This window comes from Blennius ocellaris (genome assembly GCF_963422515.1).
Source record: "Blennius ocellaris genome assembly, chromosome: 8".
NCBI lineage: Eukaryota > Metazoa > Chordata > Actinopteri > Blenniiformes > Blenniidae > Blennius > Blennius ocellaris.
The window spans coordinates 6025430-6051398 of NC_137657.1; the positions used below are offsets into that span (position 1 = coordinate 6025430).

Consider the following 25969-nt stretch of genomic DNA (forward strand, 5'->3'; position numbering starts at 1 on the left):
TCAAGGACTCTTTAAAATATCCGTAGCTGTTTTTTTTTATGACCAACAATTATCTCACCTCTTTGATTTTGAGGTTTACATGACAGTCCAGCCAGGCCCGTCTCTCACTGTCTGCTTGACCTGCGATGGACCGATGGTGACCTGGACTCTGCGCTCAGCTCCGACCGTGACCCTGAGATGGGTCAGTCAGATGGAAGGGTGGTGGATCTTAATTCACTCCACAGAGGAGGTGAAGTAATGTTGTCATCCTGCTCCACCTCCTGGCCTGGCATGGACCCACACAGCCTGCGCTGGGACGCCTTCTTTTACCGCAGCCGACAAACTGTGTTTGTCAACGATCTGAGTCGTTGTTGTCGATGCAAGGTGTGAAGTAACTGACGGAGCAGCAGGGCGCTTTAGAATAACACTCCTGACTCTCTCTCTCACACACACACACACACACACACACACACACACACACACACACACACACACACACACACACACACACACACACACACACACACACACACACACACACACACACACACACACACACACACACACACACACACACACACTGACTAAAGGCATATCTTTGACTGTCTTTGGTGTTATGTTGTATGAGGAAGTGAAAAGCCACTGCTTGTTCCCACACCAACTGCTGCAACCGTGGTTGAGGGACCAATGGCCAGCATGACTTTGAGGAGAATACTAGTTGGCTAGCATTCATGGCAGTGTCACACGTATCTCCGCTTGTGTCCAAAACAATTGTTTTTTTGTAATTTCTTTGAAATCTTTTCAATTTGCTTGGTGGTTTGGTGGGACTAGAGCCTCTTGCTGGCTGGTTTTGGCTCGGCACCATATGTTTGTCAGCCCTGCTTCAGAGCAGAGTGTGCACAGATTTCTCAGTAGGCTTATTAAACTGAAGCTTTCCAGATACACGATTTAGATTTATTTGACACACTACTCATGGTTACAGTATGAGACATTGGGCCTCGGAGCGCCACCCTCTGAGACGCATTAAATGGGGATTTATTGTCATTGGAAAGTCTTTATAGATATCTTTCATGAATACAAACAAAGTATTGAATAAATAAATTAAAACAATTAACTGAACATGTGTACGAGAAAAGCAAATGAAACCAAGATTGTTTTAGCGGGTGAGTAGATATTTATGGATAGTTTCAACCTATAAAGAGTATAAGGAATAAATCATTGTATAATAGACATTTTTTACTTGGAAGACTGTTAAAAATGGCATCAATTAAAGGTTCATATCAAACGAAAATATAAATGTATCACCCCCTCCCACAAGTATGAAAAAAGATATATATTTCTTAGATTTTGGAAGTATAATTTAATATATTTCAGTAATTCAACTTCGTTTTATATTTCTTTTGTATTATAAAAGAACTTAAACTAGAAAGAAACAAATACGTTGTTATTATTAGTCAGTAGTAGTCGTAGTATTGCAGTCGTCGCTGTATTTGTTCGCCTCCATTTCCCAGAAGGCCGCCGGGTTGAAGTCTCGCGATATCGGGCCTGAAACTCGCTCGCTGAGCGGCGCCGTGCAGGAGAAAGACGACGCAGCGGACAAAACACACAATGGCGACGGCGGCTACAACGGCTGGCGGAACGGGCTCCGGCGGGCCGGCTACCGGCCCTGTTGGCGGCGGCACCGCAGTGGGACGAAAGAAAGACGGCGGACCGTCTGCGAAGTTCTGGGAGAGTTCAGAAACGGTCTCGCAGTTGGAGACGGTGCGCCTGTGGATCGGAAAGCACTACAAGAAGGTGAGCTCGCCGCTGCGCTCCTCCATTGATTTCAACCAGGGCCCGCGTCCCGCTAGCACAATGGGCCGCTGAAGTATCTGCGAGCTGCAAAGCCCTTGGGTCGACACACAGACGTTGTTTCATCCTCGTTGCGTAGTTTGAGCTAGTTTACAAGTCTCCGAATGTGATTCGCACGTTTACAACTCGACGGCGACACGCGCTTCTGTTTTCCTCCAAACTAGCCGAGTGTTAGCTCCTTTGGCTAACGACTGTCGCTGCTCGCCGCACGTTCAGGAGAGAAAGGTTTAAAAGTGACTTTAAGATTGAGGTTGCAACTTCAACAAGAGCCTCATGAGTAATTCCTCGACTCATAACATAAACTAAACCCACGTAAACTCGGTCTAAAGCGTCAGGTTATAACTTAATGCTAGTCATGGGACACCGTGCAGTCGGAACTAATCTTAACTTCTGAGCACAGTTATGCTGTTTGTCCTCCTCAGTTGCAGCATAGTGGAGAAATACTTACCAGACCACCGAGTGGGTTTTGCTAACGCAGTCCTGTTTGATGCTGGGATGCAGCCAGTGTTGATTTATTTTTTGTCAACACAGCAGCAGCGTGCCGAGCTGCGCTGGCTGCACTCGCCCACTATCAGCTAGCCAAACAAAGAGTGCTCCTCTTGTCACTCCGTGGCTTCATCCAGCTTCCACTGACCCTCCTGGGTCACTGAGAGCAAAGAAATACAGTCTGAACGATAATGTTTGGCTGAAGGGTTGTGAGAGGGAACACAGCAAGTTGTGTTTCCAGATTTTAAGCATTGAGCACAACGGGAGACATGGAAGCCTGGCTTTAGTTTGTTTGTGTCTCATCTGTTGTTCGTCTCTTCATCACACCACATCACTGAACGCCATCAGGCAGGGCCAAGCTGATTTATTTTACTATTAACCTACAACAGTGATATTTGTACCAAGTCAATGAGAAGAACTGCAGTGTTGTGAACATTGAATGACAACATATGTTGATGGCTTAAAGCAGATGAATTGAGTCTTAAAATGTTTGAATTCCTTGGATTATACCTATACATTTGTCAAAGTGTGTTTATTTTTGTGTGCGTGTGTTAAGTTTGAAAAGCATCCTCCTATTTGATCATCATAGTATCAGTGGACTGGTTCCTCCATTCTCAATACCACTCCATCCAGTCCACTGGGATGAGGATCTAAAACTGGACAATTCATCCACTGGAGAGACTTGATGTGAAACATGCATATATTTAGCTCAACACAATGTCTATCGTTCGAAAATATTAGAAAGTTACATGTCCCTTGAATCCAATTACCACTCGCTGTTTTTTATTCTTTTACAAATAAAGGTTTGAGCCAATGCTGGCCCCATACATTACACAATTACTGAATTTGCATGTGTTCACTGTATGTGTAGTGCCTTGGAACAACAGTCTGAATCCCTTTAATGTCAGCGTTTTGGTTTTTTGGCCTTGACCTTGAGAACCTGCTGTGGTTATGTTTGTGACTGCCTTAATTGTAATTCATCAGTAATAACAGCAATAGCATCATTGCATTATTATTTTTTGAACCATTGAGCAATCCTTGGTCTTTGGGGTAAACTTGGCCTCTTTTTTTTTTTTTTTTTGCTAATGTTCTCAGTGTTCTCTCTTATAAGTAGGTTGGGAGACAGTGTCACAGATTGCTGCATGATATCTTGTGCAGCTTATGACTTGTGTGCATTTCTTTGTCATCGCTTGGCTTTACTGAATGTTGTTTTTTTTTCCTGTCTGCTTCCAGCATGTCCAGAATGACTCTCCCTCCAGTAAATCCTTGGCGGGCCTTGTGGTCCAGCTGTTGCAGTTCCAGGAGGATGCGTTTGGCCGTAGGGTCAACAATCCTGCTCTTACTAAACTACCTGTGAGCACACACACACACACACACACTCACACTCTCTTTACCTTGAGTGTCATCGCTTATTCCAGGAGAATCATGGGATCATTGTTGTTCTTCTGTTCTCAGGCCAAGTGTTTCATGGACTTCAAGGCGGGCGGTGCTCTGTGTCACATCCTGGGATCTGTGTACAAATTTAAGAGTGAGCAGGGATGGTGAGTTGACTTTTGTGGGATTTCATTCGATCAGTCGTCGTTGGTTGTGGGTCTCGTTCACATACAAGCCCGTCTCCAAGGCTTTTTAATGTTTCCATCAGACTGACAAAGAAATCATTAAAAAAACAAATGTATTTTAACATTCAGTGCACTGCAAGTCAGTTTGTAAATAAAAACAAAGGTTCATGGGTCTCGCTGCTTTGTGTGCTGCTTCCAGGCGAAGGTTTGACCTGCAGAATCCCTCCCGGATGGACAGGAACGTGGAGATGTTCCTGAATGTAGAGAAGAACCTGGTCCAGGTATGAGACGAATTTGCAGACGCTTGCAGTTGTTTCCATCCACGTTCTATAGGACCCAGAGTTAAAAAGCTGTGAAGGCAGGCCAGGGCATACACCGGACAGATCCACAGGCCATCACAAGGTCAACACACACACACACACACACACAAAAGTGATTTGAGTCCTCAGTTGACCTCAAATGATTTTAGGGCTCAACCTGGATTACCAAGATAACATGCAAGCGCAGGAAGAACATGCAAACTCAACCACAGAAATTCTCCAAATCTCAACCTGGGAGCAAACCAGAGAGCACGACACCGTGTGGCTCCGCTCACATTTGGTTTTCATTGGTTTTAATGAGCTGGTTTGATCTTGATCCGAATCTAGTGTTGAAATAACTGTCCTCATTCAGTGACATTCACTTTGTGCCCGTTTCACTTCAGCACAATGTGGCACTTTGCTCACACGTTAAACAAACTGCTGTAACTCCACCTGATTTCAAGCCGAGTCCATTTCCAGAAATGTAAACTTTTAGCATCAAAGTATTTTGCCGTATGAGTGTTTACTGTCATCTCAGGTGTTTCTTATCATTTATGTGAACTATAAAGAAAATTCATGTGTTGTTAGGTGAGCAGTGATAAACTGCGGCGTGAACATCACTGTGTGATCCTCTGACTTTATTCTGCTTTCCTTCTTCAGAATAACTGTCTGACTCGGCCCACCGTCTACCTGTCCACCGACATTGAGCAGAAACAGGCCAGTAAGCTCAAAGACATCATCAAGAGGCACCAGGTGAGCCAGCACCATGTTGTCTCGTCTATCGAGTGCAGAATATCTGATGACGCTTGGTCGCTTCTGCTGTAGTTTTTCATAAACATTATTGGTGGTTTTTGTTGTTTCAGGGTTCCATGACTGACGACAAGTCAAAAGCCACTCACCACATTTATCCCTCTCCAAGCCACCACGAAGAAGGTGGGCTACACACCATGTTCAGGAGCTTTCCCTCACTGGGATTGAGTTCAGATTGCTCTTATTTGGCTGGCTTGATAGATGTGTATGTTGAATTGCATTTTCTCAATCTGCTTAGCATGGAAGAATTTAGTAGTCTGAAACCAGTAACCTGAGGAAGGTGTTTTGTCTCAGAGGAGGAATGAGTGAAGTGCATGAGTCAGCTTTGGCTTTGCTTGTGTGTTTGCAGAGGAGTGGTTTCGCCCCGTCATGAGGAAAGACAAGCAGGTGCTTGTGCACTGGGGTCTTTACCCAGACAGGTGAGCGGACTATTGCTAACGTGGCGTCACACCAAGAGCTTTTGTATTTTTGGTTGGGAAAAGTGTCACGTTTACACAGCAACATCTCAAAAACGTGTGCGATTCCACACAATCTGCAGAAACACCGAAAACCATGTAGATTTCATGTAGAGCAACTAGTGGGTGCTGTTGTTTGTGTAATGAAACCACACATGCAGCAGAGAACAAAACATTGTTATTATGGTGACTGTCAAAATAAAAGTACCAAGTCCCAGGAGAATGGACACTTTCATCACACTCTGGAGGAAACATTGTTCTGATTGTCCATCTCCTGAGCATGTGCAGAATGACTATTTCTATAAGTATTTTATAGCAGCATTCCCACCTCTACCAGGAGACGAAGCCTCAGTGTTTCAACACGTTATGTTTTCAGTGACTCCGAGTACCGTTGTCGTGTAAACAGACACATGAAACACTACAATCAATCTGCGTTTTCACTTGAAAACTCTGTTTTTGCTCTTCGGTATTTTACTCTTCACTGACTCGTGCATGTTTTCTTGTTAGCTACGACACCTGGGTGTCGGCCAACGAGGTCGACGGGGACCTGGAGGACCCGCCCAGCACAGACAGGCCCTGGAAGGTAACGGACTTTAACCATCAAGTGATATAAAGCAGTCAAAGAAAGTTTGTTGGTTTCAAAGATGCTGAATTAACTGAGATTTCCCGTGATGACTTTTAGTGGTTGGTTAATTTTTACTGTGGATGTTGCAAAACTACATGGTAGTTTAATGAACAAGCCATCTCTTCACGAGGTTACTGTAAACATGTTGGATTTACCCACAAGGCTCATCTCCACCCATTATCCCACATATATTTACAAAGCATTTCCTCAAGGTTAGCAGAGCCAACAAAAGATAAAAACTGGAATGCCCCTCGAAAGATGAGGGTGATTCGTCACTTCCGCTGTCTCACTGGGGATAAAGTCAATTTGTGACGACAGTAGAACTTGAAGATTACTTCGGGGCCTCCCGCGGATCCGAAATCCAAAAGCATTCTAATTTTAGATTTTAATCCATAGAGGAAAATGAGAGCAGAATGAATAATCGTGTTGAGTTTTTAAACATGCTCTATTTTCCGGCGCTGATTATATACTATTTGTTTGCACACACTCTGATGGGGGTTAGTTTGTTTAATCATATTCAAACTTTAGGGTGAAACTTTATGGTTATTTGTTGTTTCTATCTTACTCCATTTAAAACTTGAACCCTAACCCATGTATTTGGCCAATTAAATGTGTGTAAATATCAATGCATTGAGGAAAATACAACAATGGAAAAACCTATGTAGTGTAGTTGGATTATAATACCTTTCAAGAAGACTAATTATGATGTGAGATGAGTAAGACAAGTTGAACCTAATATTAAAACCAGGTTAAAATGAAAGAAAACTGAAATGAAAACATAAAAGTAGTACATTGAAAACAGATGGCTGATGGAATAGTGAATTACATAATAAGGATTCTGAAAGAATAACAAAATAAAATAAGACTTTTAAAGTATTTGGTGTGAAATGAGAAACAATAGTATGTGTCACTGGTTTAGTCTCTGGTTTTCTGTCAATGGTGAACAACACGTCTGTACACGTGTCCTCAACAGGTTCAAGTCAAGTGGGTGTTGGACACAGACGCCTTCAATGAGTGGATGAATGAGGAAGACTATGAAGTGGACGAAAACAAGAAGTCAGTCTGCTTCCGCCAGAGGGTCTTCCCCAAAGAGGAGGAGGTAGGTGGTAGTGAGAGGGGGGGGGGGGGCATCCTGGATGTGCACCTTTTGTTTGTTCGTACGTCTTAACAAGAGTTACTTGACGACGGCTGCGCCGAATGGGACGTTGTTGGTTGTGGTTGAATGTGTTGGTGCCGTCAGTGTGTGTTGATGCATGCTGCTGCGCCACCGCCGCTCCCGGCTTCAGCCTGTTTGTTGCCCATCCTTCTCAGACCTTTCCTCACACCTCGTCTCCCACTGATCAGCCTCAGGGTTTCTGTCCCGTAACACCAAATCCAGTTCGAACCATTCACAGAAGAGAGGTGGTAAACCCTGGTAGGATGGGGGGTGTTTACTGTACTTCTCAGACGGGGAGCCGCCGCATGATGGGCGTTAACTGCAGTGACGGAGCGACGGCCACTTTTTAAATCTACCTCCACCCGTGTTTTAAACCAACTATTCTTTGAAGACGGGTTCTTCTCAACACAGTTACTATCAATCTAGGAGAAGAACGATCAACCTCTCAAGCAAATTTGTGTCGCCAATTTGTTTTCGATCACGCCTACGAACTGGAGGAAAGCTAGAATATCCAGAGTATTCCACGTGCAAGATAAGAAAAACACAGCCAGCAATTCAGCTGGTGATGTCCTGTCATCCTTTCATTGCTCCCCACAAGCCCGTTTCTGAAGAATAAAATGTCTGATGTGAATTGAATAAAAATATAAATGAAATCAGTTTCTAGAGGCCCAATCCCTCCTTGTAGTCCACGTGCTGGGCTTTGTAATAAAAACAAAAACACCAACCATCAAAGTAGCTTTGGGTTCAGTGTGACTAAGCCCAAGAAACAGTCACAAGTAAAGCAGCACAGTATATTTCTAACTGACAGCACGTGTATGACAAAGCCTTAACAAGGATTAATGATGTATGATGGAGTTAAGAAAGGTAAAGAAGTGTTGACAGAAGTGAAGCATTCTCCTAAATAAACAAAGTTAAATGTACATTTTCAAATCTAAACTTTGTGTTGTCTTTGCGGCACGGTGCCGGTCCACAGTCTGGTGTTACATGTATTGTTACATGCACTTATTTTCTTTCTTTTCTTTTTTCCAAGGTTAAAAGAAATAACTGTTGGTGGTCGTGCTATGCTTGTAGCAGTGAGAAAACTATTACAACACACTAACATTTCTATAATCCAGACACACGAGAGAGCCCGTCTGTGCATTGAAGTACAATTTATTGCATTTCAGGTGAATATTGGAATAGAAATAGCTTAGCGATGTCTTGTGCACCACTGTTTATGGAGGTAGGAGGAAAGTGTCGGTTGACTTTCAGCACAAGGTCAGCATCAGGCTGAAGGTGTGTCAGAGTGGGCAGGAACCCTGGTCGTCCCCTCCACCTCCACAGCATCCCTCCTCCCCGCTGTCGTCCTCCCACCGCTTCCCCTCCTTCTGTGTGCGACCGTTCCATCCTCTCATTCTGCGGCTCTTTCTCTCATCCTCCATCCCTCGCTCCCTGCTCCGCACGGGGTTTGTCTGATCAGTCTTCCCGTACACCCGATCGCAAGGAGCGCAAGGCCAACTCCGCCGGCAAGAAGAGGAGGCGCTCGCCCTCGCCGCCCAGCACTCCCGCCGAGTCTCGCAAGAAGGGAGGCAAGAAAGGGTGAGAGAGACGACCTCCTAGCGACGCTTCTCTGCCGCCAGTTGAGGCAAAGAGCTTAAACGATCAAATCAATGAGAATGAATGCAAATGCGTTGAAAGCCATTCTTCAACTTCATCTTTATGACTTCCTGCAAGCTCTTACAGCACTTATCCCTCGGCACCTTCTATTATTACTCCGGACTCCAGTCTCTCAGAAAATGGCTTTTAGGATTGTCTATAATTTTCTAATCCAGCCTTTTTCTTGAAATGTCTGGGCACTTGAGTTTTAAGTGACCATTAAGGTAACGAGACAAAGGGTCGAGAGCTATTTTCATCTGTGAATTATTGCACATTTGCTATTATAGACTGTTTTTATGACACCGGGGCACATCAGAGTAATGTGCTTGGTCAGATAAATCTTTGAACACGGAGCAACAGTGGTGCTCGGTGGTTCTCGCAGGCATACATCTCCTGGACGGAGCTCGGTTGTGTTGAGATTTTGCTGCTGGTATTTATACGTCCGACAAAGTTTTAGTGTTCCAGGCTTTCCTCTTTAATGTGTGAATTGTGTGTCAGAAACCCGGGACCTCACTGGAAACGCCGAGGCCACAGAGGTGAGGAGGAAGACACAGAGGAGGACATGACCAAGGACCTGGACGACTCGTCGGCCGGGGCCAGCCTGGAGGACGGCAGCGTGTCCAAGAGCGGTAGGTGGAGAGGGGCGCTTCACATTTTCTGGTTCATTATGCAGAGATTCAAATGACCATAATGGAATGCATCGGCATATTTCTTTTAAATTTTAAAAATGTTGCTTGCTTTGATTTCCCAGTAGTCAAAAGCCAATTGTACTTTTTTTTTTTTATCAGTGATGCTAATTAAGAAAAAAAGGCTGAAATATATTAGATTGTCACTCACTTGAAATTTCTAGTAAGATCTTTTAACAACTAACAGATGTGAAGAGTTAAGTTTGTTCTGAATGGTTTTTTTTAAATAATGATACACATCTTGTCTGGGTGTCAACGGGTCGTGAGACGGCAGAACAACACATCCTGATCCTGGTTTCCTTGTCAACACAAATTTCACAATAACGGCTCACATGGTTCAACCCCCCCCCCCCCCCCCCCCCAAAAAAAAATCCCTTGTTTTGTGTGACAAGTTAACATGAGTCTTTTGCTGCTAATCTTGTGTGATATTTGGAGTTCAATGTTTTCAGTTCATCCCTAAACATCCCTGCAGATATTTAAACACATTTATATTTTCTGGGTGTGTTTAAAGTGTAGATCAGGCGTCTCAAACACACGGTCAAAATCCGGCTGCCAAGTCAAAAAGTCAGTTGTAAAAATGAGAGAAAATCAATTTATTTAGAGCAGCGGACACTGAGATCATCACGAGCTAATTAGCATTAGCCACAAAGCCATGCAGCCTCAGTGAGGCTGGGAAAACATTCACAATGCAAAATGTTGTTGTTGTTTTTTTCATGTCATATCTTTTTAGACTTTTGTGAGAATGTAGACATGTTCATCACCTATACTCTGCATTATGACAAAGAAGAACTTTACCGTTTAGATTTAAAAGTTGTAATGGCATTATTTTAGATTAGATTGGACTGAATTGTTTGATATCCCTGACATGGATTAATACGTCCTGTTATTGTTGGTCTGATCAGCACAGTGTACATGTTTCATTCTGTTTTCAAATACAGCATCAATGTATGTTATTAGTTTGAATCTGCTCCACATATGGTAGCATTCAATAGCAAGCAATTTGTAATTGAACTCTTTTGTGTTTTATAAATGTTTTGTACTTTTATCACAGAAAATGTAATCAATTTGGGCCATTTATCTATTTTACATGTACTATTTGATTTATGCTTCTTTTATGTGATCATGTTTCAGTCATACCATGTTCTTCTTTTAAAGCAAAGGCATCACGTCAATTCACGTTCAACATTTGACTGAAATATTTGGAAGATGAGAAAATGAAGCGAGAGACAGAAAGTCTCTCCCTCAGACAGAAATGCTGTCTTCCAGTCAGAGAAGCAGAAAAATGGCCCAAGGATGTTTGTATTTTTTGTTCCACTTTCCTCTTAAGGCTCCTGTGAAAACCAAACACACAATCCTGAATAAAAACACTCTTTTTAGACCAAGTCCCATTTTCAACGTCCCACTTTAGTCCTTAAAAAAAAAAAAAAAAAAAGCCTACACACACATCCATTCGCTCCATTTCAACATCCTCCTTTGCAAACCGGAGTGCCGGTTAAAGCCTGTGGCTGAATTAGACTGGCTTAGACTTCTTTTTTTTTTTTTTTCTAATTGAAATTTTTTATCCCGTCTTCGGGACTTTGCTTTGTTCATCTTCTCTCCTTTTGTTCCACGGCAGCAAATTCAAAGAAAGACAGCGAGAACACTCCCGTCAAAGGAGGAAATGTGGCCGACTTGGGTATGTGGAACTACTCGTGTTTCTGTCCGTTTCACATCAATGGGCGGAATTAATGAATTTGTAACTGTGAACCGCCGCTTCATGTGAAGTGCCTCGTCTGAAGTCTGCTTTTATTTCCATTTCCTTCACCAGATGACATGGAAGACGACTCGGTGCTGTCTGGTGGAAAGGTAGGAGACAAAGAACAAAAATACATTTTCATCCTATCAAAAAGTAATTATGCGTTCATGTGCGAGAGTTCAAGACCAGATCCAAGATATTATTGCTATTAAACTGTGTTGTAGCTCATTGTTGTGCAATGAAGATGTTGTTCAGTTCACAATGTTTTACTTTTCGCTCGTCGTTTATCCGAGAGCTGAAACTCTGCAGGTCTTCGTGTTGTTTGGACATCTTTCACACTATATATTTAAAGTCTAACTCTACCAATATTTCTCATGATTTGGTAAACAAACCATTTGTTGTGTGAGTCATTTCACAGGTAGTTTGAAGAAACTCGAGTTTTCTCTTTATCAAAATTCAACTTGTGAAGCGTTTTCTTATTGAGCTATTTTTTGCTTTGCTCATGTTGGTATTTTTAACATTTGACCAAGAGATGGAACCAAAATAGGCTTTAAAACGGTTGTGACATATTTCCCAAGACACAACTTCCACAACAAGGTTGCTGTACTCCGTTAAATGCAACATATGGCATGTTGTGGTTTCAGCTAAAACTATAGATAAATGATTGTGATGTGCAAATAAATTAACACCTGCTGCACAGGTATCGCACTTTTTGCATTTCTAAGTTTATTAAGATCAACATTCAAGTGAATTTAACATATTTGGACCCGTTGGACCATTTTAACTGCAATTACACTAGCTTTGATTTTACTTGACAAAATGTGTCAAAACATTTCCAGTGTTCTCCAGATGCAGGTGTTCAACGCTCCTCATCATGGCTACATTCTGAACTTTGAAAGGAGGGTGGGATCGTTGCAGATCAATCTGGTTCTTTTATTGCAGCGAACATTGAGAAAAGTTTCAAAAGAGTCTCGGTGATTTCTTGGTCTGTCGCCAGGACGATGATGAACAAGGCAAAGGTGAAGTGAACCGGCTGCTGGACGCCAGCGAGGACAACGTGACGGAGCAGACGCACCACATCATCATCCCCAGCTACGCTGCTTGGTTTGACTACAACTGGTAGGTGCTAGAAGTCTGACCTGTATTCATAAATATGCAAGCACGTACCATCTGAGGCCACTAGGTGGCACTGTAAGGCAGCAGAATGCCGCTACAGGAGCTCTGAAAAACCTGTTACTATTGTGTTTGAACTAACGAAGCAAGCAAAATGTCACCGAAAACAAGAAGCTGCACGGTCCAATTTAAATTCATATGGGTAAAATATGCAGCAGAGAAAAATCGGTGTGTGAAAAGTTATGAGGGACTGGAGCAAAGCAGAGAAACTATTTCCACAATGAAAGAAACGAAGAATGTTGGACTTGTACGGTGTGACCAATACATGGCTTTATCCTCTTCGTGACACTTAAACAGGTCCTACTTCAGATCATGTGTGGCTTTTATGTCAGACAAGATAGTAGATCACATGATTCCAGGTCTGATTTTTAGAATTGTTTTCATCTTTTGTTCAGTATTGAGACGAACATTTATGTCTCAGATATGAAATGTCCTGTAATGCTGTATATAGAATTATGCCTTAATGAGTGTTGCAGGACTTGAAATCATCAATCATTCCAGCACTCAGACAAAAAGGAAGTTGAGGCCCTAACTTGGGAGATTTGATGTCCGATTAGCATATTTAGAAATGTATTCCTTTGCATGCGTCTTTGACACTTTTTTTTTCTTGTAGCGGTGGCTCCGTTTTTTTAATCTCAAGTTAAAAAAAAACAACATTTGGTGATGTTGTCTGCCCTTGATTAATGTTTTTGTTTTTCTTTCCAGCATCCATGAGATCGAGCGGAGAGCCCTGCCCGAGTTCTTCAATGGAAAGAACAAATCCAAAACCCCAGAAATGTCAGTTGATTCACCCACCAACTCTCCACACAGTTCCAGTTGTGGTGGTGTGTGAGCGTGGCTCACCCAGAACACGTTCTCTTTCTCTGCTAACCACACTGTGGTTCTTCTCCTCTCTGCAACAGATACCTGGCCTACCGCAACTTCATGATCGACACGTACAGGCTGAACCCTCAGGAGTACCTCACCTCCACCTCCTGCCGCAGGAATCTGACCGGAGATGTTTGCGCCATCATGAGGTACGCTAGGTTCATCTGCTCTTCACTCGTCTGGCTGCTTCGTCATCAGATTCTCCCAATAACTCAGACATATTCATAGTCGTTAAACGGTAGTTGGAACTATGTGTATTGAATGTGCAAATATAGTTTAAGCAACTAAGTGAAATACAATAAATATACAAGACTCTTGTTTAATTCCTTTGTGAATTTACTGTCCAAAACAAGGGATTAACTCTTGGGTTTGTTGTCCGTTCCTGAAGGGTCCATGCCTTCCTGGAGCAGTGGGGTCTGGTGAACTACCAGGTGGACTCTGAGAGTCGCCCCTTGCCCATGGGCCCCCCACCAACACCCCACTTCACAGTGCTGGCTGACACACCGTCCGGCCTCATCCCGCTCAACCACAGACCCCCACCTGTAAGCACAGCCTGAATATGTAGGGGGGTGTCTGGGGTTGTTCCACAAGATAATATCGTGGTGATGAAAGATGATTCAAGGAAGGAGCATCAAGACACGCTTGTAATGCTGCCAGAAGTTTCTATCCAGCCAGTATAAATGTGTTGCATAGTGTCGCACCAGATGTTTTTTTTTTTTTTTTTGGAGGTTGGATAGGGAGCACAGACCTCCAGGAGAGAGAGACTCAAAGAATGACATGCAGTGGTGATGTATGAATGTGTGACTAGTGAAGAGATGAATCAATCTTGGTGCATCGAACTATGAGCTTTATCAAACTGGAAAGTTTTAAAGCCTGATTTCAAAAGTATTAATGTGTGTTGGAGACTTTTATTCTACTTCTAGACACTAAAGAAATTCCCATCCAGCAACACTTCAAGAACAAAGTGTTCTGCTGAGATCGTACAGTATTAACACCTCTTTCAGAAAGGTTATAGCCTGGTTTTAAAAACATCGCGGTGAAATGATATCCAGTATAAGTCGATTTAACATTAATCTAATGTGATAAGAGCTCAATTTCATTCTGATTTACATGAAGACACAGACCTGTTTTCCTGCTCAGCGTGTTTGAATCAGATGTTTGTACATAAACAAGGTTAATTTCGGTCCGTCCAGATTCCTCCTCCACAGCCGATGCCCAACTTTGCAGACAAGGGGAAAGACAAAGCCATCGACTTGCAGAACTTCGGCCTCCGCCCCGACCTCTACAAGAAAAACGCCAAGGTGTGCATGCAAGTCGTGTGTAAATCTGGACGTGTTTTACTCAAGAGTTCCTGTCCTCTCGTTTTGTTTTTCCAAAATGTTTACACGTTGTCTGATGTGTCTGCAGGGTAAGCCGGTCAGCACCACCAGAGACTGGACCGAGCAGGAGACTTTACTCCTGTTGGAGGTGAGTTCAAAACAGAACCAGACATTGGAACTGTTTCACCTCTCCTTCATCACACTTTTTCTTTTTAATTTCCTTCTTATTCATCTTTTGAATCCTTATATTCTCTACTGTTGAGCTTTTTTGTATCGCCCCTACTGGATTTTTTCTTTCTTTTTTTCCCCCACAGTTCTTGCCTCCATTGGTTTGCTTTAATCTGATCTCACATCTTTAGCTTTTCCTAAACACAAACTTCCACCCCCCCACCTCCTTCCAGGCCCTGGAGATGTACAAAGACGACTGGAACAAAGTGTCGGAGCACGTCGGTTCACGCACCCAAGACGAGTGCATCCTTCACTTCCTGCGGCTGCCCATTGAAGACCCGTACCTGGAGAGCACGGAGACCACCCTGGGCCCTCTGGCCTACCAGCCCATCCCCTTCAGCCAGTCCGGGAACCCCGTCATGAGCACCGTAGCCTTCCTCGCCTCGGTCGTCGACCCCAGAGTGGCTTCTGCCGCTGCCAAGGCAGCTCTCGGTGAGCGCTGATGAAAGAACAACGTTTCTGTTTTGGAGGAAAGTAGGACGGTGACACGGGGAATAGACGTAGTGAAAAGTCTTTTCTATCGACTTCAAGCTGCTTCAGTGTGAGTGGGTCCTGATGTTAGCAAAACATTTAGTTATTGCTTGTAAAAAGAAAGTGGAGTATTTGGGATCAACCATCCAAAGCAGTTGATGTTAAAGAAGGAAGAAGACGGTAAAGAAAGGTGGATGATGATGAGTCTCAGGAATTAATATGTCAAAGAACAATCCCGATAATTGAAGGTCTACAGGATGTAGTGGGACCAGCGATATTGTATAATTTAAAGATGGAGGCTTCTAACTAAAGACAGAAGGCTAAAGTTTCAGTGTCAGAGTGCAGGATGTGGAGGTTTTGAATGCAGTATGAAGAATTAGTAAACTCGAGGGACCGATCATGTTGGACAGTTTGGTGGGAAACTGAGAAAAGGTTGAGATGTCGTGTGTTTGAGGGTGAAGCTGCCAGACAGGAGAATAGTGAGGGGGGACATGAAGGCGATGGTGTGTGAAAGGAGGATAGAGGAGGCGTTTTGCCACAGTAGATCATCTATTTCCAACACCCTCTAACAGGAAAGTTAATCACAAAGTACTCCTGAAACAAAAGGTTTTGTCAATTATGATTTGATTTAGGCTTTAAAGCAGTGCGTTGTGAAGTTATATTGAATGTGTGATTGAACTCAATGTCACGGGGAAAAACCCCCAGATCTAAGCGGCCTCTTATTAGAGTAAATGAATGTTATATTTACCTGATAAAACATCAGGCTGACGTAAAAATCGAGATGCATTCATGTGTTCAACAACCTAACGTGTCCATCAGACCCGCATGCTGATGAGCATCACGTATTAAGTATTGATGTTCTATTTGAAAAGATCAATAACTATTCCCTCTGTGCTTGCAGAGGAGTTCTCTCGTGTGCGTGAGGAGGTGCCTGCCGAGTTGGTTGAAGCGCACGTGAAGAAAGTGCAGGAGGCGGCGAGGAACACGGGCAAAGTGGACCCTGCGTTTGGTCTGGAGAGCAGCGGCATCGCTGGGACCGCCCCCGAGGAGCCGGAGAAGACTGGTGAGTTCTACTGAACCATGTGGAACTGGAGCTCTAACATAGTGTTATGCATCTTTTAATGAGGCACTGCCACGCGTTTTAACACTTCACCACTAGAGGGCAGCAGATGGTAGCAAAAGAGAGTGCGTGCGTGTGTGAGAGAAAGAGCAGTAGCTCATCCCTAATATCCTTTGGAGGAAAAAAAAAATGTATTACTGATAATGTAGCAGGCGATCACGTCTTGTTTTCATTAGAAAGTGACGTGTGTGTGTGTGTGTGCTACCCTGGTAACCAGTGGATTAAAGCAGTGGCAGATGGGGCAGGGGTGTGGGAGGAGGGGTAAAAATGGGGAACAGAAAACTGGGTCATCACACACTGCCATGTGCTTATCGCTTTCTCTCTATTTGGCTTTGTGCTTTCTTTAAAAAAAAAATTGCCCTTTTTCATACACACACACACACACACACACACATCCACCCTGATTTGCAGTCATGTGTTATGCTTGAATTAAAATCCTCTTCAGCCTGGACGGTAATCAATCAGCGTAAATGTGCCTCGCTGGGCCTGAAGCAGGATCAATAGTCAAACTCTTAACACACGCTCAAGTGCACCCCTGACATGCTTTAACACTCAACAGTACTGATGTATCCCCCCCGTCACGTGTGTATTTGGACGTTAATGTGAGCAGATGTTGACACACACACACACTTCACGCTGCTTCCTGTGCATCCACTCAGTCAAAATGCTTTTAAGCATAAATCCCGCTCCTTTGTTTACTTTCATGAATCGATACTCGTGTTTTTTTCTCTCCAGAGCCTCTCTTGCCTCTTGTCATTGCTACAATCATTGTGTATTTGAGATGCAGTTTTATTTATTTTTTTGTATGTGTGTGTTCTACTTTCAGAAACGGCAGAGCCAGAAAAGATGGACACTGACTCGGACTCCCAGCAGGCTGATAAGGTGAGACTCCACATAAATTCTTCTTTGGTTAAGGAGTCATTGTGTGTGATTTCTTTTCGTTTAGAAACACAATAGCATACAAAACAAAAACCTGTGTGAATTAAATCCGTGAATATAAATGAACCTGATTTCCACCACACCCAGCTTTTTTTGAACACAAGTTATTATTGTTGGAGTGTCCTGGGGTTTTTAACATTACAAGATATGATTGTTGGCTTCAGTCTGAATCTGGAGGCAATAAAAAGCACAACTCCCTTTGTTTTTAGACGTAGTCTGCTGATGCACACCAGGATAAGAAACAGTGGAAGGATGATTACTAGATTACAACAACCACAAAAAAGCCTTAACCATCAAAATGACTCTACTTTGCCTCTGGGTCAAAACCAGCCTGCAAGAGGCTCCAATTCAGCCAAACCACCAATTTCAAAGAAGGTGACAGGACAGTGAGAGCCAAACTCGGTGATCGTTGGTGTCAGACGTTATCCAGCTCTGCCCACATTGTTCACTTCATCCATCCGTTTCTCCACACTGAGTGTTTCCACTCGTCTACATTCAGTCCTCAGTCACCTGCTGTGGAAAAGCCCAGTGGCCATTGTCACGTCATGTTTCCCTCGATGCGCTGGGAACACAGAAGCCCATGACGTCCTCATTACCGTCCATTAACTGGCGTCATGGGTTTTGTTTTTCCAAGCCACTGTGATTGTTTCCAGAACGTGACTGAGGAGATTCCATCCTTCTCGTCCACTTCATGCGCTTCACCGTAGACTTCAACCTTTTCACCCATACAAATGAAGACATGAGCAAAAGGGGAAAAGATCATTTGTCCCTTTAATCGGCCTCGTTGTTGTCTGTCAGGCCGAGTTAAAGGACGAGGCGGAGAAGCCCAGCGAGTCTGCGGAGAAGAGCGACAAGACGGAGGCGACGGAGAAGGTGAAGAAGGAAGGAGGCGAGGCCTCGGAGCGCGAGGAGGAGAGTGAAGAGGTCGGCGAGGCCAAAAGCTCTCCAGCAGGTAAAAGTGACGTCACATCAGCAGCTCAAAGTACCACAGTTTGGTTCTAAGTGGAGCCTTTCTTGGATATTTAAATGTTATTTATAGTAATGATTGGATTGGAGTTTAGGCGCTTTATTAACTGGTCATTGAATATTTCAAAATGCTGAATGAACGTGAAGCAGAGTGTCTCTTCATCACTTCATTAACACTCATGAGCAATAGCAGCTAATCCAGGGACTTAATTTTGGCATTATGGTGAGTTTAAAACCGTTAAACTTTATTGTTCTTCTCTTTGTGCACCTGTTTTAGTTTCTTTCACACTCATTGATAAAACTGTAGCTGCACACTGAACATGACACAAAGAATATTTAAATTACTAAAACGTTTTTTTTAAATATATATATATATATATATATTTATTTAAAATCAGTTTTTCTCAATAGGAAAGTTGTCTCTTATTCGAATTGCCACATCAAGATCAACCTTCTTCACTTGTTTCCAATCCAGTAAGAGCACTGGAATGTAATGAGAACTAAAAGAAATGACAAAAAAAAGATATAATATAGAAAACAAAACATTAAAAAAACACAAGTTGGCAAAAAAAAAAAAAAAAAACCCTGAACAAAGAAAACTCAATCGACTGTTAATTGAACAAAGAATTTTTCAGAAGCCTCTCGGTGGTCTTTTCCTTTGGAGCAGCTAAACCTCCATAACTAGGATTCCCTGTGGTCGGGAGTTGAAACGCTGCTTTCAAATGTGAAAAAAGTCAATTTTAAGCCTTGGGATGTCTTTACCCGTCAGAAAAAGACAAAGAGGAGGCGATGGAAACGTCGTCCTCGGAGCAGGAGAAGGAGAAGGAGGAGAAGGCCGCTGCAGAAGAAGGAGACGACAAGAAGAAGAAGCTGGAGCACGACATCGGCGAGGGAAACATCGCCACGGCGGCGGCGGCTGCCCTGGCGTCCGCCGCCACCAAGGCCAAGGTGAGGCCGCCGGAGCGGAGCAAGGGGAGATGCACCGCGCTCACTGAAACGCTGTGTTTATCTTGGAACGCTGTGCTTCCTCTCAGCACTTGGCGGCGGTGGAGGAGAGGAAGATCAAGTCCCTGGTGGCCCTGCTGGTGGAGACTCAGATGAAGAAGCTGGAGATCAAGCTGAGGCACTTCGAGGAGCTGGAGACCATCATGGACCGCGAGAAAGAGGCTGTGAGTACAACGAGGAGCTGCCGCGCTCTGAATGTTGGCGTCCGGCGTGACGCCAGGGAAGCTCTGGGTTTTAATCCTCCACACGGTTCATTAACAGAAGCTCATTCTGCAGCTGGGTGAAGTGTCAGACACTCGTCTGTCTGTGGGAATGAAGCTTCTCTTAGTGTGTGTGGTTTCATTACACACACACACACCGGAAAACAAAGATACAGCACCAACTAGTGGTCGGCATGCTAACTACATATTCATCATTTCTGCCGCTATCCTCGAAACAGATTTTCACGCAAATATGATGCTTTTCACTTGAAACTTTGTCATGTAAACTGGTCCAGAAAGACTCCAATATATGTAAAGTATAGTCGGTGTTGGGAAGACGCTCAACAAACATACCTGCCGACCTGATGTCCAGTTTTCAGTTACTCGCCTGGTTTCACAGTCACTGAGGGTCATTTAAACATGATTGCATCAGGTTTCACCTGAAATCACAATGTAGGAAATATCAGATGCCTGCATTTAGTCCCTCTATTGGGGATCAACGTTCCTGCTTTACGAGGTTTAAAGGAACCAGATTCCCTGCAACACGAGACACCAAGAATGAAGTGGTCTCTATGAACACTGTCATTTTGAGAGAGAAATCTTAAAGTACATATAAATCTAAAACCAGGATGGAAGTGACGGCAGATGATTGGTAAACTCTGATCAGGGTTCACCAAACACCACAGAGTTCTCAAACAACATGAATAAATTCATAAATCGTCGTAATCACACCTGGGCAGAGATTGACACACGACCACCACGTATACAAAACTCATTTCTTTTTTAGAATCTTGTTTTGTGTGCAGAGGAAATTCCCTGCCAAGTCAAAGCTGCATAACAACCGCTGGCTGTTCAGGATGTGTTTGGTTCAGTGTAGAAGAGCTTCTTTCACATTATTGTGAACATTTCCTGGCTGTCACTAAAAAAAAATGGCCAGAATTAAAGCCGGACAAACATTGATTGGTGTTTTCCTGGACACGGTGCACAAATGTTAATATTTCTCCGAGGTTGGAGGGGCTGAGCAGCTCGCCACCAACACCGTTTATTGTTGACTGTACAAATACCTCCGAACACAACTCAACTGAACTCTGAACACGAGTTAACGCAGGTCTGAACGGCCCCGAGACGACACTGACTGTTGACTGGGATTCTGCTCGTTGTTGGTGGTAAAACTGATTCACATTAGAAACGGCTTGAATCGACCCCGTGTCACAGTGCTGTCGTTGTCTTGGTGTTATTAGAAGCTATTTCCTTCATCGGCGATCCAACACGTCTTTTCAATTCTTATTGCTCTAATGAAAAGGAAGCACAGCTTTGATTCTGCTGGACGAAGGCTGAATTGCAAATAAACTGTTTTCCGAGAACTTACAGGGATGTTTAGTGAAGCGGCTGCAATGGTTACCTGACTGTGTGTGTGTGTGTGTGTGTGTGTGTGTTGGTCCAAAGAATCCCTGGAGACGCTGTCGAGAGTGTAAAACTGTGTTTCTGCTGCTGCAGCAGTGGGAGCATCGCCCAGTTTCTCAGCTGTAAACGGTGTATAAACAGTGTGTAAAGAAGCTTTCTGCCGGCTGGAGGACAGGAAAAGCTTGTCGTAGTGCAGAAGACAAACACAAAGCAGTGCAGCACTAAATCCAAGACTTCGCACAACGGTGGGCTCAGGGAACAGACCCCCAACTCAACACAACTGTTTCACAAACACCAGTTTAAAAACTTGTTTGCATTGTGAAGCTTCCAAGGACAACTTGCTGGAAAACAAATGCTCAAATCTCCATGTTTGAACAACGAACCGCAGTGTCTCTGTACCAAAACCACATGGTCAGAATCGCTTCCATTTATTAAACGCTCTCATGTTTCCCTTTCTGAGGTGAGACAAGTGACCATATTTAATATTTAGTCGTCTAAAATGTGTCTCGTGTTGAATTCTAGCTACATTAGGATCTTTAATTCTCAAACAAACGGGAGACAGAATGTGCACATCGGAGCCATAAAGAAGCGCTGGAGAAGCTCTGGGCCTCATTTAATGTCCTGTGAACATGAAGGAGGTTCAACTCGTTGGTGCTTTATTACAACATAAAGAATAGAAGGAGGAGGATGTGTGACAAGGTGACTTCAAAATACAATAGAGAGGAGTCAATCCTCCACAAGTACTAATCCCCAAACCAGCCACATCTGGAGGGTTAAAAATTAGGGTTGTAGGCTGGAGGGTTCTAAACATTGTTTATGTGATGATGCCTCGGAGTACCTGGGGGAAGTTCTTGTGTCACTTGACCATTTTTACTGCAGATTATTGATTCTGACCAAAGAAAATCCAGGAATGATTGTCGTCATGCCACAATCCAAAAATCTGCTGATCTGCGTATTAATCTGAGGGAATCTAAATCGCATTGTCATTATTAAATACAAATCTCACATACAAACCAGATAAAGCAACAAACATTGATAAATTGTAGAAACGTCTGGAGCATGAAGGTTGTAAAACAGACTTTGTCTGCAGCTCCCATTAAAGATTCTTCACTGGTGCATTCAATGTTTCTGCTGCTCAGCATTTGAACTCAGCACTTCCTAACGTGTGTCCTGGTGTCCAGCTGGAGCTCCAGCGGCAGCAGCTGCTCACCGAGCGACAGGCGTTCCACATGGAGCAGCTGAAGTACGCCGAGATGAAGGCGAGGCAGCAGATGGAGCAGCAGGCTGCGGCCGCCGCCGCTGCAGCCGCCGCCGCGGCCGCCGCCGCCCAGGGGCAGGCGCCGGGATCCGGACCCCATCCGGGGCCCCCCCCACCGGGCATGCACCCGGGAGGACCCCCGCCACACCACGGAGGACCTCCTCACCACGGAGGGCCCCCGCTGGGCGCCGCCATGCACCCCGGGTACCCCCCGATGGGCCACCATCCAATGGCCCCCCACCACCCGGGACAGACGGGTGAGAGACGAGGACACCGGAGGTCCTGATGAAAAAGAGGTTGGATTAAAACCCAGTGAACCTGATGTCCCTTTGTCTCCTGGACTCTGCAGGACCGATGGGACCCGGCCAGCCCATGCCCGGACGCATGCTGTCCGGCCCGCCCCCCGCCGGCCCCCCTCCTGGAGGCATGCCGCCCATGATGCCCCCGCGTCACCCCGGGGCGCCCAACGGCATGTGTGAGTACAGACCCCCACCATCACACTGTTTGTATTGTGTGTGTAAACATGAATGAATTCATGTATTTTCATCCTTGTGCACATTGTTGAATAACACCAGTCAGCCTGAGTGTTTACACCACAAACAACCAAACAGGAAATACTTGTGCAAGTCCAAATGTTCCTGCGTGCCGAAGCTGGCGGCTCGCCGCTGCTCATCAGCGTCACGTCACGCTGTCAACCTGCAGCTGGGCGACGACGGTTCATCTCAGCAGTCTGAGTTTAAACGCTTGAAGAGATAAACCTTCAAAGTTTTCCTTTAAAAACAAAAAGTTCACTTTTTCAGTGAAAACACTGAAACGAACGCCGATCTTTACACGAACGTCTCAGTTTGATGATGTTTCTACTTGTGGCTCTACACTAATTTTCACACTGGTGTTTTACAAAGTCTCCTTCTCCTCTTCATATTTTGACACAAGGTGATTTCCAGTGTTTTTCTCTTGTCATTTTCATCAATATTAAAGAATCTGTAAAAACGACTCGCGGTGCCTTAAGTCTGGTAACCTCCTGTTCGGCTCGTCAGTTAAACTTGTTGAATGACGATGAAGAGTCGCTCCAGGTGGAAACGCCAACATGGTCCACAATGAGTGTGGATGATTTTCGCTCCATCGTGACGTTGAATAAACTCTCCATGTACTCTGCAACCGGAGAGACTCACTTTCATCTTCTCATAGTATTGTGACGTCCAGAGTCTGAAGCATTGGAACATAATTGGTCTTCACTGCTGTTTGCATTGTGCATGTTGACGTCATCTATGAGCAGAACAGCCTTAACAAAGCTTGCAGGGTTCAGGTTCCATGATCCTCTCTTCAGATTGGCTCCTGTTAGAAACCAGCCTCCGTTCTGACCTTTGACCCCGTCATGCTTCTCTCTGGACAGACCCTGGGCCTCCTGCTGCACAGGCCGAGGCCGTGCCTCCTGCTCCCGCGGGTCCTCCGGCGCCTCCCAGTGGACGAGTGGCTGACAACTAAGAGCTACACAGATACACAAGAAAGCGCGCACACACACACACACACACACGCACACACGCACACACACCCCCCAAACTGTTTTTGATCATCAGCCCTTTTCAGTGGCCGTTGCTACTGGCTCAGTGTTTCCCCCTCAACACTCAAAACAACCATAAACTTCATAGACACACACACACACACACACACACACACACACACACACACACACACACACGGAGGCTTCCTCTCAGGGCACAGCGGCGAAGGGTCGTGTAGTAATAAACACTGTTTTCTGCTCTGTTGGCCTGACGGAGGCTGTGGAGAAACAATCCTCTGTACAGGAAATGAAACAAAGCAGACAGAACAGATTTTAAAACTGTCTGCCCCCCCCCCCCCCAATCGCTTCAGTTTTAAATTACACTGTAACCTCTTCCCTTCACACACACACACACACACACACACACACACACACACACACACACACACACACACACACACACACACACACACACACACACACACACACACACACACACACCTCGTCTGGTTCCTCCCTCTCTGAGACTAACACTAGGGGGAGCTAGTGAACCCTGGGGGGCCGGTTACACGCGTATATATGAGTGTGTGGATGCACAGGACAAGCCCATCTGTTACACACAAGCAACGTCATGACGCAATTACATGATTAACACACACTCAGAGGACCCAGCCTGCTCACTCTTGTCCAGTCGAGTATCTACCTCTCACTCCTCTTTGAATGATACACTGTAGTTCTGCGTGTGTGTGTGCGCGTGTCTGTGAACGTGTGTGTGTGTGTGTGTGTGTGTGTGTGTGTTGGACAGGGGAGGTGTGTGTTGGCGGTTTGTGCCTTTTTGATGACAAATGTCTCCAGTTGAGCGTCTTCACGGGCTCCAGAAGTAACGGAGTGCAGAAGCAAGGCAGGTGTCTGTACGGCCTGGTTCTGCTTCTCGCTACAGCAGCTTGTCATTTTACATTCTAGAGGCACAGCTGCTTTTTCCTGTTTCCCACTGAAACAAGCAGCAAAGTGCAGCTTTGATCACCATGAATGTTCGATAAAGACGTTCTAAAGTGAATGAGCATAATATAAATATAAATAAATGAAGCATAACGAGTCATTCCACAATAATCGATGGACCATATCGATTGACATGGTTAATTGATCATTTAGAAACAGGCGTCAGACAAATGTGGAATCAACCTAAAGTAGTTTTTTTTAGTAATTGTGTTCATATGTGACAAAACTTTAAAGCAAATGTTCCTCAAGGAATTTTTCCCATTTATTTGAGAATAAATCAGAATAATAAAAAAAAAAACCTATTAGAGTGTAAAACCAAGAATAAGTTTTACGACCAAAAATTGGGCACTAATGGCTGTTGAAGTGTATTTCGTGGTGATTAACCTCCACGACTCCCAGGTTATATATAAAGACTTTCAAACAGGAAGTTCATCGTTTGTGGATTTTAACTCGTATGTGACAAAATTGCAGTGAGTTGATTTTATTGTTGGAAGAAGCCGTGAACCAGGTGACACTCAGACCTGATGACAAACCACCACCGCTCCTCCTCGTCCTCCTCGTCCTCCTCCTCGTCCTCCCGTCACAACACCCACAGCACTCGACACACACACACACACACACACAGAAATGTTAGCTAAGCTGAGGCCAACACTGGAGGTTACACACACACACACACACACACACACACACACACACACACACAGCGACCTTCACTTGGCCTTTAGAGGTAAAGACGCTGTGGCTCGGTCGACTCCATGTATTTTAGGTGCTGATACTGTAGCAACCAAACCGCCTCTCTGCTCACGCCCGGCGCCGCCTACCTCGCCCCCCCCCTCCCCTACACACACACACACACACGCACAGTAGCCTCTTTAAAACTCAGCAATATCTACGTTTTGGTGCCCCCGCCCCGTGGGGGTGCCAGTTCAACTCTTCGTGACGTTAAAATGAGACGAATTGAATCAATTGTAGCGTAAAAAGAAAGAAATGCAGAACGATGCACAAATGAGACATTTCCAGGACGACTTGAATGTTTTGTGTCTCGTCGGTAGGAAACATTCAGGTGGACGTGGTTTAGTTGGATCAGAAGACGAGGACCTGAACGTAAAACACACTGAAGGTTGAGTCTCGTTCTGGGTTTTTGTTGTGACTCCCGTCCTTCAGACGGCTCCACAGTGAAGCTCAACACTTCCACCTTTGACACTTCACGTTTTATTTGACTTATGTTTTAAAAGCAGATCTT

The 25969-nt window shown here is 44.5% G+C and overlaps 1 protein-coding gene across 2 annotated transcripts; it reads left to right on the forward strand.

Annotated features, from left to right (window-relative positions):
* The first annotated feature begins 1580 nt into the window (after window positions 1–1580).
* On the forward strand, window positions 1581–24067 carry smarcc1a (SWI/SNF related BAF chromatin remodeling complex subunit C1a). 2 transcript variants are annotated; one of them, XM_080501554.1, is made up of 28 exons: window positions 1581–1773; window positions 3550–3669; window positions 3772–3857; window positions 4075–4156; window positions 4835–4927; window positions 5038–5107; window positions 5334–5403; window positions 5947–6022; window positions 7038–7163; window positions 8680–8798; window positions 9354–9484; window positions 11157–11216; window positions 11349–11386; window positions 12274–12395; window positions 13155–13226; window positions 13352–13465; window positions 13705–13858; window positions 14510–14617; window positions 14724–14783; window positions 15037–15295; window positions 16236–16397; window positions 17281–17336; window positions 18192–18345; window positions 19129–19307; window positions 19394–19528; window positions 22150–22483; window positions 22576–22701; window positions 23620–24067. In XM_080501554.1, the coding sequence occupies exons 1-28, from the start codon at window positions 1588–1590 to the stop codon at window positions 23709–23711; spliced, it is 3384 nt and encodes a 1127-aa protein (XP_080357680.1). In that variant the 5' UTR covers window positions 1581–1587; the 3' UTR covers window positions 23712–24067. The 2 variants fall into 2 exon arrangements, with proteins under 2 accessions (XP_080357680.1, XP_080357681.1); XM_080501555.1 differs by having other exon boundaries at window positions 8704–8798.
* Window positions 24068–25969: the final 1902 nt, after the last annotated feature.